The following is an 11,047-nucleotide window of genomic DNA, read 5'->3' on the forward strand; positions in this document are numbered from 1 at the left end:
GGCGCAATTTCGCTACTTTCAGGTCCATTCTTGCAATTAAAGCCAAACGAACGAAAGTAGATTATTCGGGGCATTTCGTAGTATAAAACTACGAGAATCGCATAGGAATACGTGCAATAAAGGCTTAAAAAGACTATATAAAATGCACATATCACTCCCTAATCCCAAAGTACTTTGCTTTTGTCTTATTTATCCTACATGAATAATACTTAACCCGTCGAAAGCGATGAATACGTCCGTCACAAATGAGAATTTGCGAAAAAATAAAAAGTCTAATTGAGTAGCTTCGTGCAACTTCAGCTAGTCTTTAGTCAAATAGCTTGAAAGTAGTGACATTTTTTAGCCCCACCATCTTATTTGTTGTTTGTTTATTAGAGATGTGATATTTTATTTGGCCCGTCTTTAGTTATAAACGGATATGTGTCGTTTATAATGAAATTTTGTGGTGCAACTTAGCACAAAATCTTTATTTCTTGTCTCATCAAGCAAAGTGTACACACAACTTCCTCCTACCCTACGCTATCCATCCATCTTTCCTCTTTGCATCAAAACAAATTACCAACAACAATCACCTTTTTCTTCCGCACTTTCTCAACTCCCAATTTTCCTGATACTTTCAACTGCAATTTCTCATTACTAAACCCCACTGTAACTATAAATCCAATATAAACAAAAGGAATTATATATCAACTAAAACTTCAAACACCTGAAGTAGAAACAACAATGGAACTAAAAAAAACAGCTTTTTCTCAGTTTTAATACCATCTGTGACATGGGTTTGTTGATTTTTAAGTGAATTTCAAAAGGGTACTTTCAAGAAAAAGTAAAAAGGATGGAATTTAATGAGGAGAGTATGAATTGTCGTGTAGTTGGAGATTATGTGATCGGGCCAAGAATCGGGTCGGGTTCATTTGCAGTAGTATGGAAGTCAAAGCATCGTCATCTGGGCACTGAATTTGCCATCAAAGAGATTGATAAGAAACATCTTAATGATAATTTGTTGAAGGAGATTCAAATTCTTAGGAATGTTAATCATCCCAACATTATTCGTCTTTTTGATGCAATTGAGGTTTCTGCTTAATCTCACCTTTATTTTACAATTATTTGTGTTTGTTTTTTTGTGTTATTTTAATGGGTTTTTTTTTCGGTTTGTATGCAATTGAAGTTAGTTAGTCTTCTATAAGGCGGTTTTAAGATAATATTATGTAAAATGGACATGGGTGTTATTATAAAGTAGTTTGATAAAGAACCCGTTTTACAATATACTCGTGTAAGGCCGCCTCAGACTAGTATTTGTGATTGAGGTTTGTGTTTTATGTCACCTTAATGCTGCAGTGATTTATGTTTGTATTTTTGTGTTGGTTAGATGGGTTTTTTAAAATTGTATGATTGATGAATTTCCTTGGTTTTAATGCTGTTAATTTTGTATGATTGATGTGTTTTGTCGGGTTTTTGGTACTACGATAGACAGAGGAGAGGATATTTCTGGTGTTGGAGTATTGTGATGGTGGGGACCTTGGAGAATACATTCATAGGCATGGAAGAGTTTCAGAAGATGTTGCTAAGCACTTCATGAAGCAACTGGGTATTCTTTCGAATTCTTGCTTAATAATTTTGTTCACACATTTAATCTTCATTGGCAATTGTTATTGATGTTCAATTTCCATCTTTAGGTCTAGATTATGCAAGAATTAGGATGTTAATGACCTTAATGTTGCAATAATTGCTTATATGCTCGCGAAACTGAGTAGACTTGAGCTGCTAACCTTTTTTTGGATTGTGATGACCTGCCTTTTTAGTCAACTGATTAGCAATTGATAGGTTGGTTGTAGTTGTTTGCTTTAAGCGGATTGATTTGGAGTAATGTGCCTTAAAGAAGGCTCTTCTAAACATTTATATGTTTGTATGTTCAGCTGCAGGATTACGAGTGCTGCGTGAGAATCATCTCATTCATAGAGACTTGAAACCTCAGGTGCATTGTCTGCGTAATAATAACAGTATGTAGTTGTGGAACATGATCTTGTAAGATTGTATTCCTTATCCTAGCTATCTATGCTTCATAAATATAAAATATAGTTGAAGAGTTGAGATTGTAAGTTATAACTCCTTTGTCCTATACTTGGAAACAATTTAATGGCTTCCCAATGCAATTACAATGCTTCATATTCTTTGATAATACATCATTTTATCTTTTGATACTTTGCGATCTTCTACTGTTTCAAGTTCCAATAATACTCAAAATAAATAATTTTAAACTTGCAGAACTTACTGCTGTCTAGCAAGGAGGTAACTCCAATGCTTAAGATAGGTGACTTCGGCTTTGCTAGGTATGATGCTTGTATTGACCAATATAGAACAATTTGATTAAATATCTTCCTTTTGGGTTTTGGTGGTAGAGCAATTGTTTGCTCATAAATTAAGACTTGAGCCAATTGTGTGCAATTCTTGTGTAAGTTGTTCTTTCTTAATCTTTATTTTCATTCATCCTATGACAATTGTTGGCTCACTTAGCTGATGATTGCATTGGATACTTGCTTGTGTGTATAACTTCTCTCTTTGCTCGCTATTTTATTTATATTGTAATTTTATAGAGCTGATTCCCTTGTAGATATCTGACCCAAGGCTTGGCTGATACACTATGTGGTTCGCCGCTGTATATGGCTCCTGAGATAATCCAGAATCAGAAATATGATGCAAAAGTACGCAAGTGATTTTAGTGTAACGACATTTTCTGTTAACTTTTGCTAATAAGCGTATCTTTCTAGGCTGACTTGTGGAGTGTTGGAGCAATACTGTATCAACTGGTAATAGGGAGACCACCATTCAATGGAAATAGTCAGGTTCAGGTATGGTGTCATAGTCCACCAAATACTTACATATATCTAAATGGAAGGCCGTTTAACCTTTATTGGGCCTGTTTTTAATTAGAAAAAATTATAATTTACCACCTAATATGTTCCATTTTTTACAAATTACCACCTATTTTGTTCAAGTTTACAAATAACCATCTAATCTTCATGTTTATCTACACCATTCTCAGTTATTTTACAATATTGTGACGGTTTTGCGTAATTATCGACTCGATTTCATTTTAACGACTTCCGATTTTTTGTAATGACCAACTACCCCTACTAATTACCCTCCCTACTCCCTGACTCAATTCACATTACATAGTAGAAATGTAGATTTTGGGCATTCTTCAATTTATCCCCTTTTTTCTTCAACCTAATCAATGGTAATGAAACTCCCTTCCTTAAACCCTCTTCACCCATTTACCTGAACCCGATTACCCCTGCCCGTTTTTTCTCTTCTTCTACTTTAACAGTATCAGCTCCCTCCCGGGACAGGATTGGTTACTGGGTCTCGGCCAGAAAGGAAGAAACCAAGCCTGCCCAATTTGGTTTAAGCAGGTAATAGGTGACCGGTTTTACAGGTGACCGGTTTTACATAAGCCAGGCTGGGGAGTTGACCCGAGTGATATCGGGTCGGATAGGATACAAAAGATCATAGATGATATGATTAGAGTAATGTGGAAAGCTTCTGGTGTTGGCCTTGATGCACTCAGATTGGTATTCGTTTAAAGGTTTCATCTTTTTAACCTTTTCGACAAAAATCCAGAATTGTCGTTGTCGATGCAAACTACAATTGCCCAGAAGAGTACGTGTCCCCAAGAAGCTGTAAATTAATGGTAATGAAAGAGAATTTAACCCAGAAATCTAAAGTTCCTCTGATTAGGTTGAAGAAAAAGGGGATAAATTGAAGAATGCCTAAATTGATTTCTAGAATTCTAGGTTCTAGTATGTGATGTGATTTGAGTCAGGGAGTAGGGAGTGAGTGTATGTAATTAGTAGGGGTAGTTTAGTCATTACAAATGATCGGAAGTCGTTTAAAATGAAATCGTGTTGATAATTACGCAAAACCGTCACAAGAATGTAAAATAAGTGAGAATGGTGTGGATTAACCTAAAGATTAGGTGGTTATTTGTAAACTTGAACAAAATAGGTGGTAATTTGTAAATAATGGAACATATTAGGTGGTAAATCATAATTTTTCCTTTTATTTACTTAGCAACATTCTTCTGTGTACAGCTATTTCAAAATATATTGAGGTCTACAGAGCTGCGGTTCCCTGAAGGGGCTCTGCAAGTCCTGGATCCTGACTGTGTGGAGCTTTGCAGAAGTCTTTTGCGTAGAAATCCAGGTAGCTACCTTCGTGTATCACTGAAATAGGGAAACTCTTTCACTGCATGCAAATTCATACATAACTAGGACCATGAGCTCAAATTAGCTAGACATATTGTACTCTACTAATACATGCCTTTAATGATTGTGCTTGACCTCCTAGGGCAAGACAGTATTTACTTGAGTGTTGTTATGTCCTTTAATTCAGATAAGGATAACGGAGTAGGCTTAAAAGAATGGCAATGTAGCTGTATTGTTTATATTCTATAAGTAGGCCCGTTATTTTGTTCGACAAATCATTTTCAAGCAAATCTTTTAGATATGGTTCTCGTTAAGTAAGCTATGTATAGTTCATCTCTTAAAAGTTGCAAGCGTTTGTTGCTTGTGGTGTTTCTTGTACACAGCTAAGGACGGACGGATGACCCCCCCCCCTTTTTCTTTTTTTTTTTTTTTTTTTTTTTTTTTTTTTTTTTTGGGTTTGAATTATTGACTTATAAAGCACGAATAAGGGGTGGATGGTTACTGGCTTACTGCCATGTTTTGATTGTGTGTTTAATAGAATTGGTTGCCTCAAGTACAAAGATAAACCTTTGGTAATTAATTCTGCTGTAGCCTAGTACGCATTTTCAATATCTTTTAGACAAGGCTCACCATTTCTTTTCCCCATTATACCTAACTTTACTCCTTGACATGTTAGCCAACTTGAAAACTCCTAAAAAAGGTATTGTTGCCCAAAATTTTAGTTGGAAAATATAATTTTGTTGTAGAAAAACAGGGCGCCTTGCACATTTTCAAACTAAGGGTATAGCACTATAGTTTCTGAACAGATTACGTGCTTTCTTGTAATAATTTTCACCGTTCGAGTTCCTATGGTATTTAAGCAATGTTTGTTGTGAACCTATAGTACAGAGTAGTTTACTCCAGATACTTCTTGATAGCCTACAAAAACAAATAAGTGAACTGTGAACCTCTCTCCTTACTGTACATCTCTATCTTGTCTTTGCAGTTGAACGGCTGACATTTGAAGAGTTCTTTAATCACAAGTTCTTGACAGAAACCAGGTAGTTTTCAAAAATTGAGATTATGTGATATGACGATTTCCCTTTGTCCATCACTCGGAGTTTTGGGTTGATGCAATTGGACTTATTTGCCTGCTGGCAAATTTAAATTCCTAAATCATTTTACTGGTTTCTGCTCAGTGCAAAGAAAATGAACAATCATGTTTATCATATACAGGGTTTCAGATTCTTCTTCTCTTATTTCTCAAGTTTCAGCTTTGGCTCTGACTGGTCCTCAAAGGTCTCAATCACAACAGGAAGATAAACTTAAAACAGCTGACAAGAATTTCAATCGTTGTTCCTCTACGGACGATGAGCAAAGAGACTTGAGGAAGGATCATTATAGTAACTTTGGCAATCAAGATATGTTCGCAGTTTTACCGACTATTTTAAGTAACAAGGTTGAGCAATCTGTCGAGGGAAATCCATGCTCATCAAGTCACACTCGAGGTTAGCTTGCGCTACTTGTCTATCTAGTTCTCTTGTTTTCAGTGTGTTTGACTGTTCTATGTTTGTGTTCAGTTGCTGATTCATTAGATACCATTGAAAGAGAATATGTTCTTGTCCATTCAAATTTCGCGTCAATGGAGATCCTTACTTCTTCTCTGGGCACCTCTCTGAAAGATAGTTCAAATACAAGACCTTTGCCGGAGACTAGGGAGAAGGCTCCCGAAGTTGTCCGTGGTGTGGAGAATGATCCAAAGAGGGTTATGGGTAAATCAAGTACATGGCATGCACCGCGCATATTATGGGAAGCACATGAACTATCTGTACTACATCCTTCAACAAGGCTGCAGCTTCTACATCAGTACCTTGGCTCCCTTTCAGATCTTGCTCAAGAAAAGGTGAGCTAGACCTGGCAATATTGAAGTAGATCTAAACCTGAGTCCGAACTAACCCGTACCCAAAATGATCCGACCCCGAGCAACGCAATTGTTAGGTTTATATGCCGCCTTACCCTGTGGTAAAACCCTCGGAAGCTGTTTTTAAATGATCAATTATATGTAGCCTTACACCCTTACCCTGTGGTAAAACCCTCGGAAGCTGTTTTTAATGTTTTACAGTATCTTGTTTTGTTTTATATGTTGTAGTATATGATACTGGAACGTAAAACAATCTATTTCTCCATTGCCACAAAAATAATAAAAATTTTAAAAAAATATTGAAGTTACATCATAGAAAGCATCGGCGCTGCTATATCATGATACAAAATCGAGGAGTCGGTTATTTTTACCTTTTTTTTTTTTACAAATGATATTATTTTTAGGGTGGGCATGTGTGTGAATCTCGAGTTAGCTGACTGAACTTTTGGAAGTCACGTGTTGCAGTTTGATGGAGGCTTCATCCTGGAATCATTTTCGGTTGAGTTGGTAGTTTTAGCTCTATGGAAGGAGGCTTTTCAAATTTGTAGCTCCTGGTTGTCATCAGGAAAAGAAAATGATGCAAGTTCTTTAGGAAATGAGAGTTGTGACAAGGCTGGTGCAAGTTCCTCTTCAAACGCACAGAACACTGCAGACTTCAGAGATCCGGCATCAATGTCAGGTTGGGCTGAGCAAGGTTTTATTCTTGCGTGCGATCGTACAGAAAAACTGTCAAAGTATCTGCAAGACGGTGATGGTTAGTAACTACATTACTTTTTGTCCGTTTAAATCGGTTCACTACTTGCATTTACATTTTTGTGCAAATTTTTACTATAGAAGACCAAAGCTAACTTCTCAAATACATCATCTACTTCTCTCATATACATAACATACGTCTCCGCTTGCCCCGTTTTTATACTATATCGAAATGTAATGAATCCAAATGTATGTACGAATATATACCCGATCCATGAATATATTTGAATTGAGATTTTTTTCTACTGCCTACTGATTAATATTACCGTTTTAAACATTTTAGGTGCAGCCAAAATGCCTGATGCCATAGAGATCATATATGAGACAGCACTAGCCGCTGGGAAATATGGAGCTGTATGTGACCATTCTCAAACTCATGTGATACATATTTCTGAGTTGTTGTTTTTTCCTCGACCCTTTTTATTTTATTTTATCTCTCTATACACTTGATTATTTTTTTTATTTACCTGTGTCATTGATAGTTCCCAATAGTGCTTCATGGCAAATCACGAATCAATTTGGAGTTAAGGATGTGTTATTGATGATATCGAGTTGATGCTCATTTCATCATGTTTTTGTGTTTTTCTATCAGGCGGATCAATTAATAGGGAACCGGGAGAGTGCGTCAATGTTATACTCGAAAGCTCTGGTATTGCTGTCATTTGTGGTCACAGAAGCTCCAGCATTGCCACTGAACCCGCCTTTCTCATTAGCGGACGACGTAAAACAAAGGATCCTCAAGTACATAAAGAGCTTAGAGACTCATCTCAATCACTCTAACCCTTCTCAGTACCCGAGCTTTTTGACCAAGTAAATACGAACCCAACTGTGAATAATCTATTGGGAAAAAACCAAGTTTCTGACAAACTGACATGCACCCTGAGAAGACCACAAAAGTCTTGAGAAGTTTGGGTGAACTTGTTTGTAAATTCTAGGAACACGTGTACATATAACTCGATCTATTCTATCTGGAAAAACCATCTCTAGTGTTTGGGCATCATATTTTTGGTAAAATGCCCCTCACGGAAGAAGTTGTTGGATTATTTTTAAGCTTCGAAAACTCTTTATGGGACGGTTGTATTGATAAAATCAGACCACTAAATTTTGTGCTACTCATTTAATAAGAGGATTGGTGACCCAATTGCTTGTGTACAACCGTCTCACATAAAGATTTATCGATTGTTGAGTATTTGCGTCTGTCTGAATATTTGCATCTGTATTGTTGCTATCTCATCAACTGGTAGCTGGGTTGTCGCATTTTATTCTGTTCGGAAGTTTCACTTGTTAGTGTAAATTTGGTGTATATACATGTTCCGAATAAGTATTACTCGTTATTAACCAGATATGTGCGTTTTTTTTTTTTTTGGCAGCCGTAAAAAAGGTTTTCAGACATGTGCCTTAATTTAAAGAGATATAACTCATACATTGGGGTGAACTTTTTTTTGTTTCGAGTCACTTGAAGCCCCGTCTTATTTTTATTGGCGATGACAACATAAGACTGCATAACGTAACAAAATATCGCTGATGAGGTTTATGCATTTACCATCATGAGTAATAAATTGAGATCTGTAGTAGTATTCCGGTAAATCAATGGAACTACCAAGGGAACAACATTATTAGTTTTATGTGGTGCTACAAAACAGAAAAGTTGAAGACATTATAGGTACAAGAGTCTTTTCATAGAGAGATAAAGGAAGAGAGCATACAAGAATTTACTGTGGGTTAAAGGAAAATTGAGAACAAAAGAGAAAGCAAGGTTATCCTTAACAAATGCAGGAATTTTGTCCCAACTCTTTTGGGTATGTTTCCCAATTTTCCAAGTAATTTCCCTCTTTGTTCAAACTTCTTCAACTGCTTCCAACAATATTCTGGTAGGTGTCCTTCACTTTCTTTATCAAGGCCTCTCTGAATACCACATTGTTACCATCAACTATCATATTTTTACACAAGTATATAGCAACAAAAACAACATTACAAACATTACGCTAGTGCCTAAAATGCTCCCGCGAATTTCTGAGTGGGGGCTGGATATACCAGCCATAACCCTATGTTAATATAAAGCGGTTGTTTCCAGATGACCCTTAAGTTGAATGACGATACTTCACAACAATAGGAAGTTGAACCAGTTTAGTGAGTCATTCTACTTTATTTTACCATTTTTTAGAACAAACTATATGAGTTTTGACTCCATAAATAACTTTGTGTAAGCAATAATGAATGAATCAGATTAAAACGAGAATTTACCTGTCTGGTGTGAAAATCAGATTCTTGTATGCAAACCACTGAATCACACAAATGAATTTTAAGAAAATGATCAAACATATTATAAGGTGGAATTAGGAAAAAATGAGATCATGGACATTAACATACCCCGGTGTAACCAATCCCTACTAGCTCAAGTAAACCAGGGACCAACGGAAGCTTGTCAATCGCCTGCATTAGACCAAATACAGACCATTACTATTAATCTGTGTAACAACGACAACGGCTGTCTCAGTGCCTCAAAGACTTCTTGTTAAGTTGAGAATGTCTTACAGAGATCATGCCAGAAGAAGCGACGAGTGCAACAGTTCCAGCTACAGCTAGTGAACTCACTGCATATTTGTCCTCAACTTTGTCCCACTAATGTAGTACGGAGTATTTATTCATCAAAACAAACCAAGCATTATTTCATTACTTGCAATACCCTTTATATGATGAGAAAATAGATGCTCTACCAATAATCAAACAAAATATCTTACGGTTTCTTGGACTTTTTTCAAAAGCTCTGGTGTCTCCTGACTCTCCTCCTCTACAACCTGTGTAGGAGCGGACGATGCAGCAGGAATATCTCCTGTGGCCATAGCCTTGACATTCCTAGCAATCTTTCGACCTAATTTTGCAGGAATAGTAGATACTTAATATGAGTATACAAACTATAGCATACTAGAATCCCCTTACATTAAGAAATGTTACAGTTTTACAGTTTCACCCCATTGCCTACAATAGGACGTTCTTAAATGCGTAAACATAAAACATTACTACAATAAGGAAGAGATCTCAACCTGAGTCCTGTCATACATGATATGACAGTATAGGGATAAAAAAAAACCTTTCGACACGAGTACACAACTACACCCATCCATCAGTTTGTCGTCGAAACTTTATTCTTGGAGTCTAATGTTACCATAAGAATATTTAAACAACTTCTAAGTACTAAGTAGTACTCCTACAACAACTGCTACGCTGAAGATATGAGGCTTATATCAGCTGTGAAGAAGAATGTCTGCAATCAATACAATATATGATTGGCATTGAAGAAAGTAGACATACAGTAAGCAGAAGTCTTTGAGATGCGGCTTTGTGATTGGACAGGTGGCGGAGGGAGAGTGGGGAGAGACACACATTGTGGAGAAGCCAAGGCTGACTGTCGAGCAGTAGCCTTGACCTCAGTAAAGGCGGAGGAAGATGAGAGTGAAAGTGAGCTGGACACGGCGGTGGCCATTGCTAGCTAGCTACTGAATTGATGAGAGATTAGGCTACAACAACGTATGTGAAGCGGAAAATATTACAAATAGTATTCCTATTTGTTAATTTAATTTAGGAATATCAAGTGACTGAAAAAAAGACAAGTGATATGTAATTAATTGAGGTTATTAACAAAAACAAAAGGGGATTGATATTTTATGCATTGTAAGGTTGAGAAGCAATATCATTTTCTGAGGAAGAGTGGTAGAGACTCACTAAAATCAGAGATAATCTGGATAGTGCTGACATGGCCTTAAGGATAGGAGTTGTATGGTGTACTTTTGGGTAGGAGTCTTACATATGGTACTTGTTAACTCTAAATTTGAGGACCCTCATATTTTGACAAGCAACTTCATCTGATTGCAAAAAATTTGTGGATAATTGTGCTAGAAAATCCCAACTTCAGTCAAGACTGCAAGCTACAGAAATGATGATCAGTGATTCCAAAGATTAATGTGCTAGAAAATCCTTAACTTTCATGGCACATCAACAAATAAGTTTCTCTTGAAGCATGAGATTTTAGGACACCTTCGGAAACAGCCTCTTTGTGTGCTTACACAGGGGTAAGGCTACGAACAACCCCCAAATCCGCAAATTGCGGAAGCCATTAAGCAATTAGATAATGTTGTTGTTGATTACCAAAAAGGACACCAAAGAATTTGCAGTTGAAATTGAATTATATACT

At 36.6% G+C, this 11,047-nt stretch overlaps 2 protein-coding genes across 2 annotated transcripts; one reads left to right on the forward strand and one right to left on the reverse strand.

Annotated features, from left to right (window-relative positions):
- The first annotated feature begins 492 nt into the window (after nt 1-492).
- On the forward strand, nt 493-8,007 carry LOC141596965 (serine/threonine-protein kinase ATG1a). The gene is made up of 13 exons (XM_074417250.1): nt 493-1,069; nt 1,468-1,585; nt 1,914-1,972; nt 2,263-2,327; nt 2,609-2,699; nt 2,766-2,846; nt 4,089-4,200; nt 5,188-5,242; nt 5,418-5,689; nt 5,762-6,084; nt 6,568-6,856; nt 7,139-7,209; nt 7,448-8,007. Exons 1-13 carry the CDS (start codon nt 833-835, stop codon nt 7,667-7,669), a joined length of 1,995 nt encoding a protein of 664 aa, XP_074273351.1. The 5' UTR covers nt 493-832; the 3' UTR covers nt 7,670-8,007.
- A 400-nt stretch (nt 8,008-8,407) lies between these two features.
- LOC141596966 (protein CURVATURE THYLAKOID 1B, chloroplastic) lies at nt 8,408-11,014 on the reverse strand. Its single transcript, XM_074417251.1, has 6 exons — nt 10,168-11,014; nt 9,597-9,727; nt 9,391-9,477; nt 9,226-9,288; nt 9,100-9,137; nt 8,408-8,760 (listed from the first exon to the last, which is right to left on the reverse strand). The coding sequence occupies exons 1-6, from the start codon at nt 10,337-10,339 to the stop codon at nt 8,703-8,705; spliced, it is 549 nt and encodes a 182-aa protein (XP_074273352.1). The 5' UTR covers nt 10,340-11,014; the 3' UTR covers nt 8,408-8,702.
- Nucleotides 11,015-11,047: the final 33 nt, after the last annotated feature.

Source organism: Silene latifolia, chromosome 8 (genome assembly GCF_048544455.1).
Source record: "Silene latifolia isolate original U9 population chromosome 8, ASM4854445v1, whole genome shotgun sequence".
Classification (NCBI taxonomy): Eukaryota; Viridiplantae; Streptophyta; class Magnoliopsida; order Caryophyllales; family Caryophyllaceae; genus Silene; species Silene latifolia.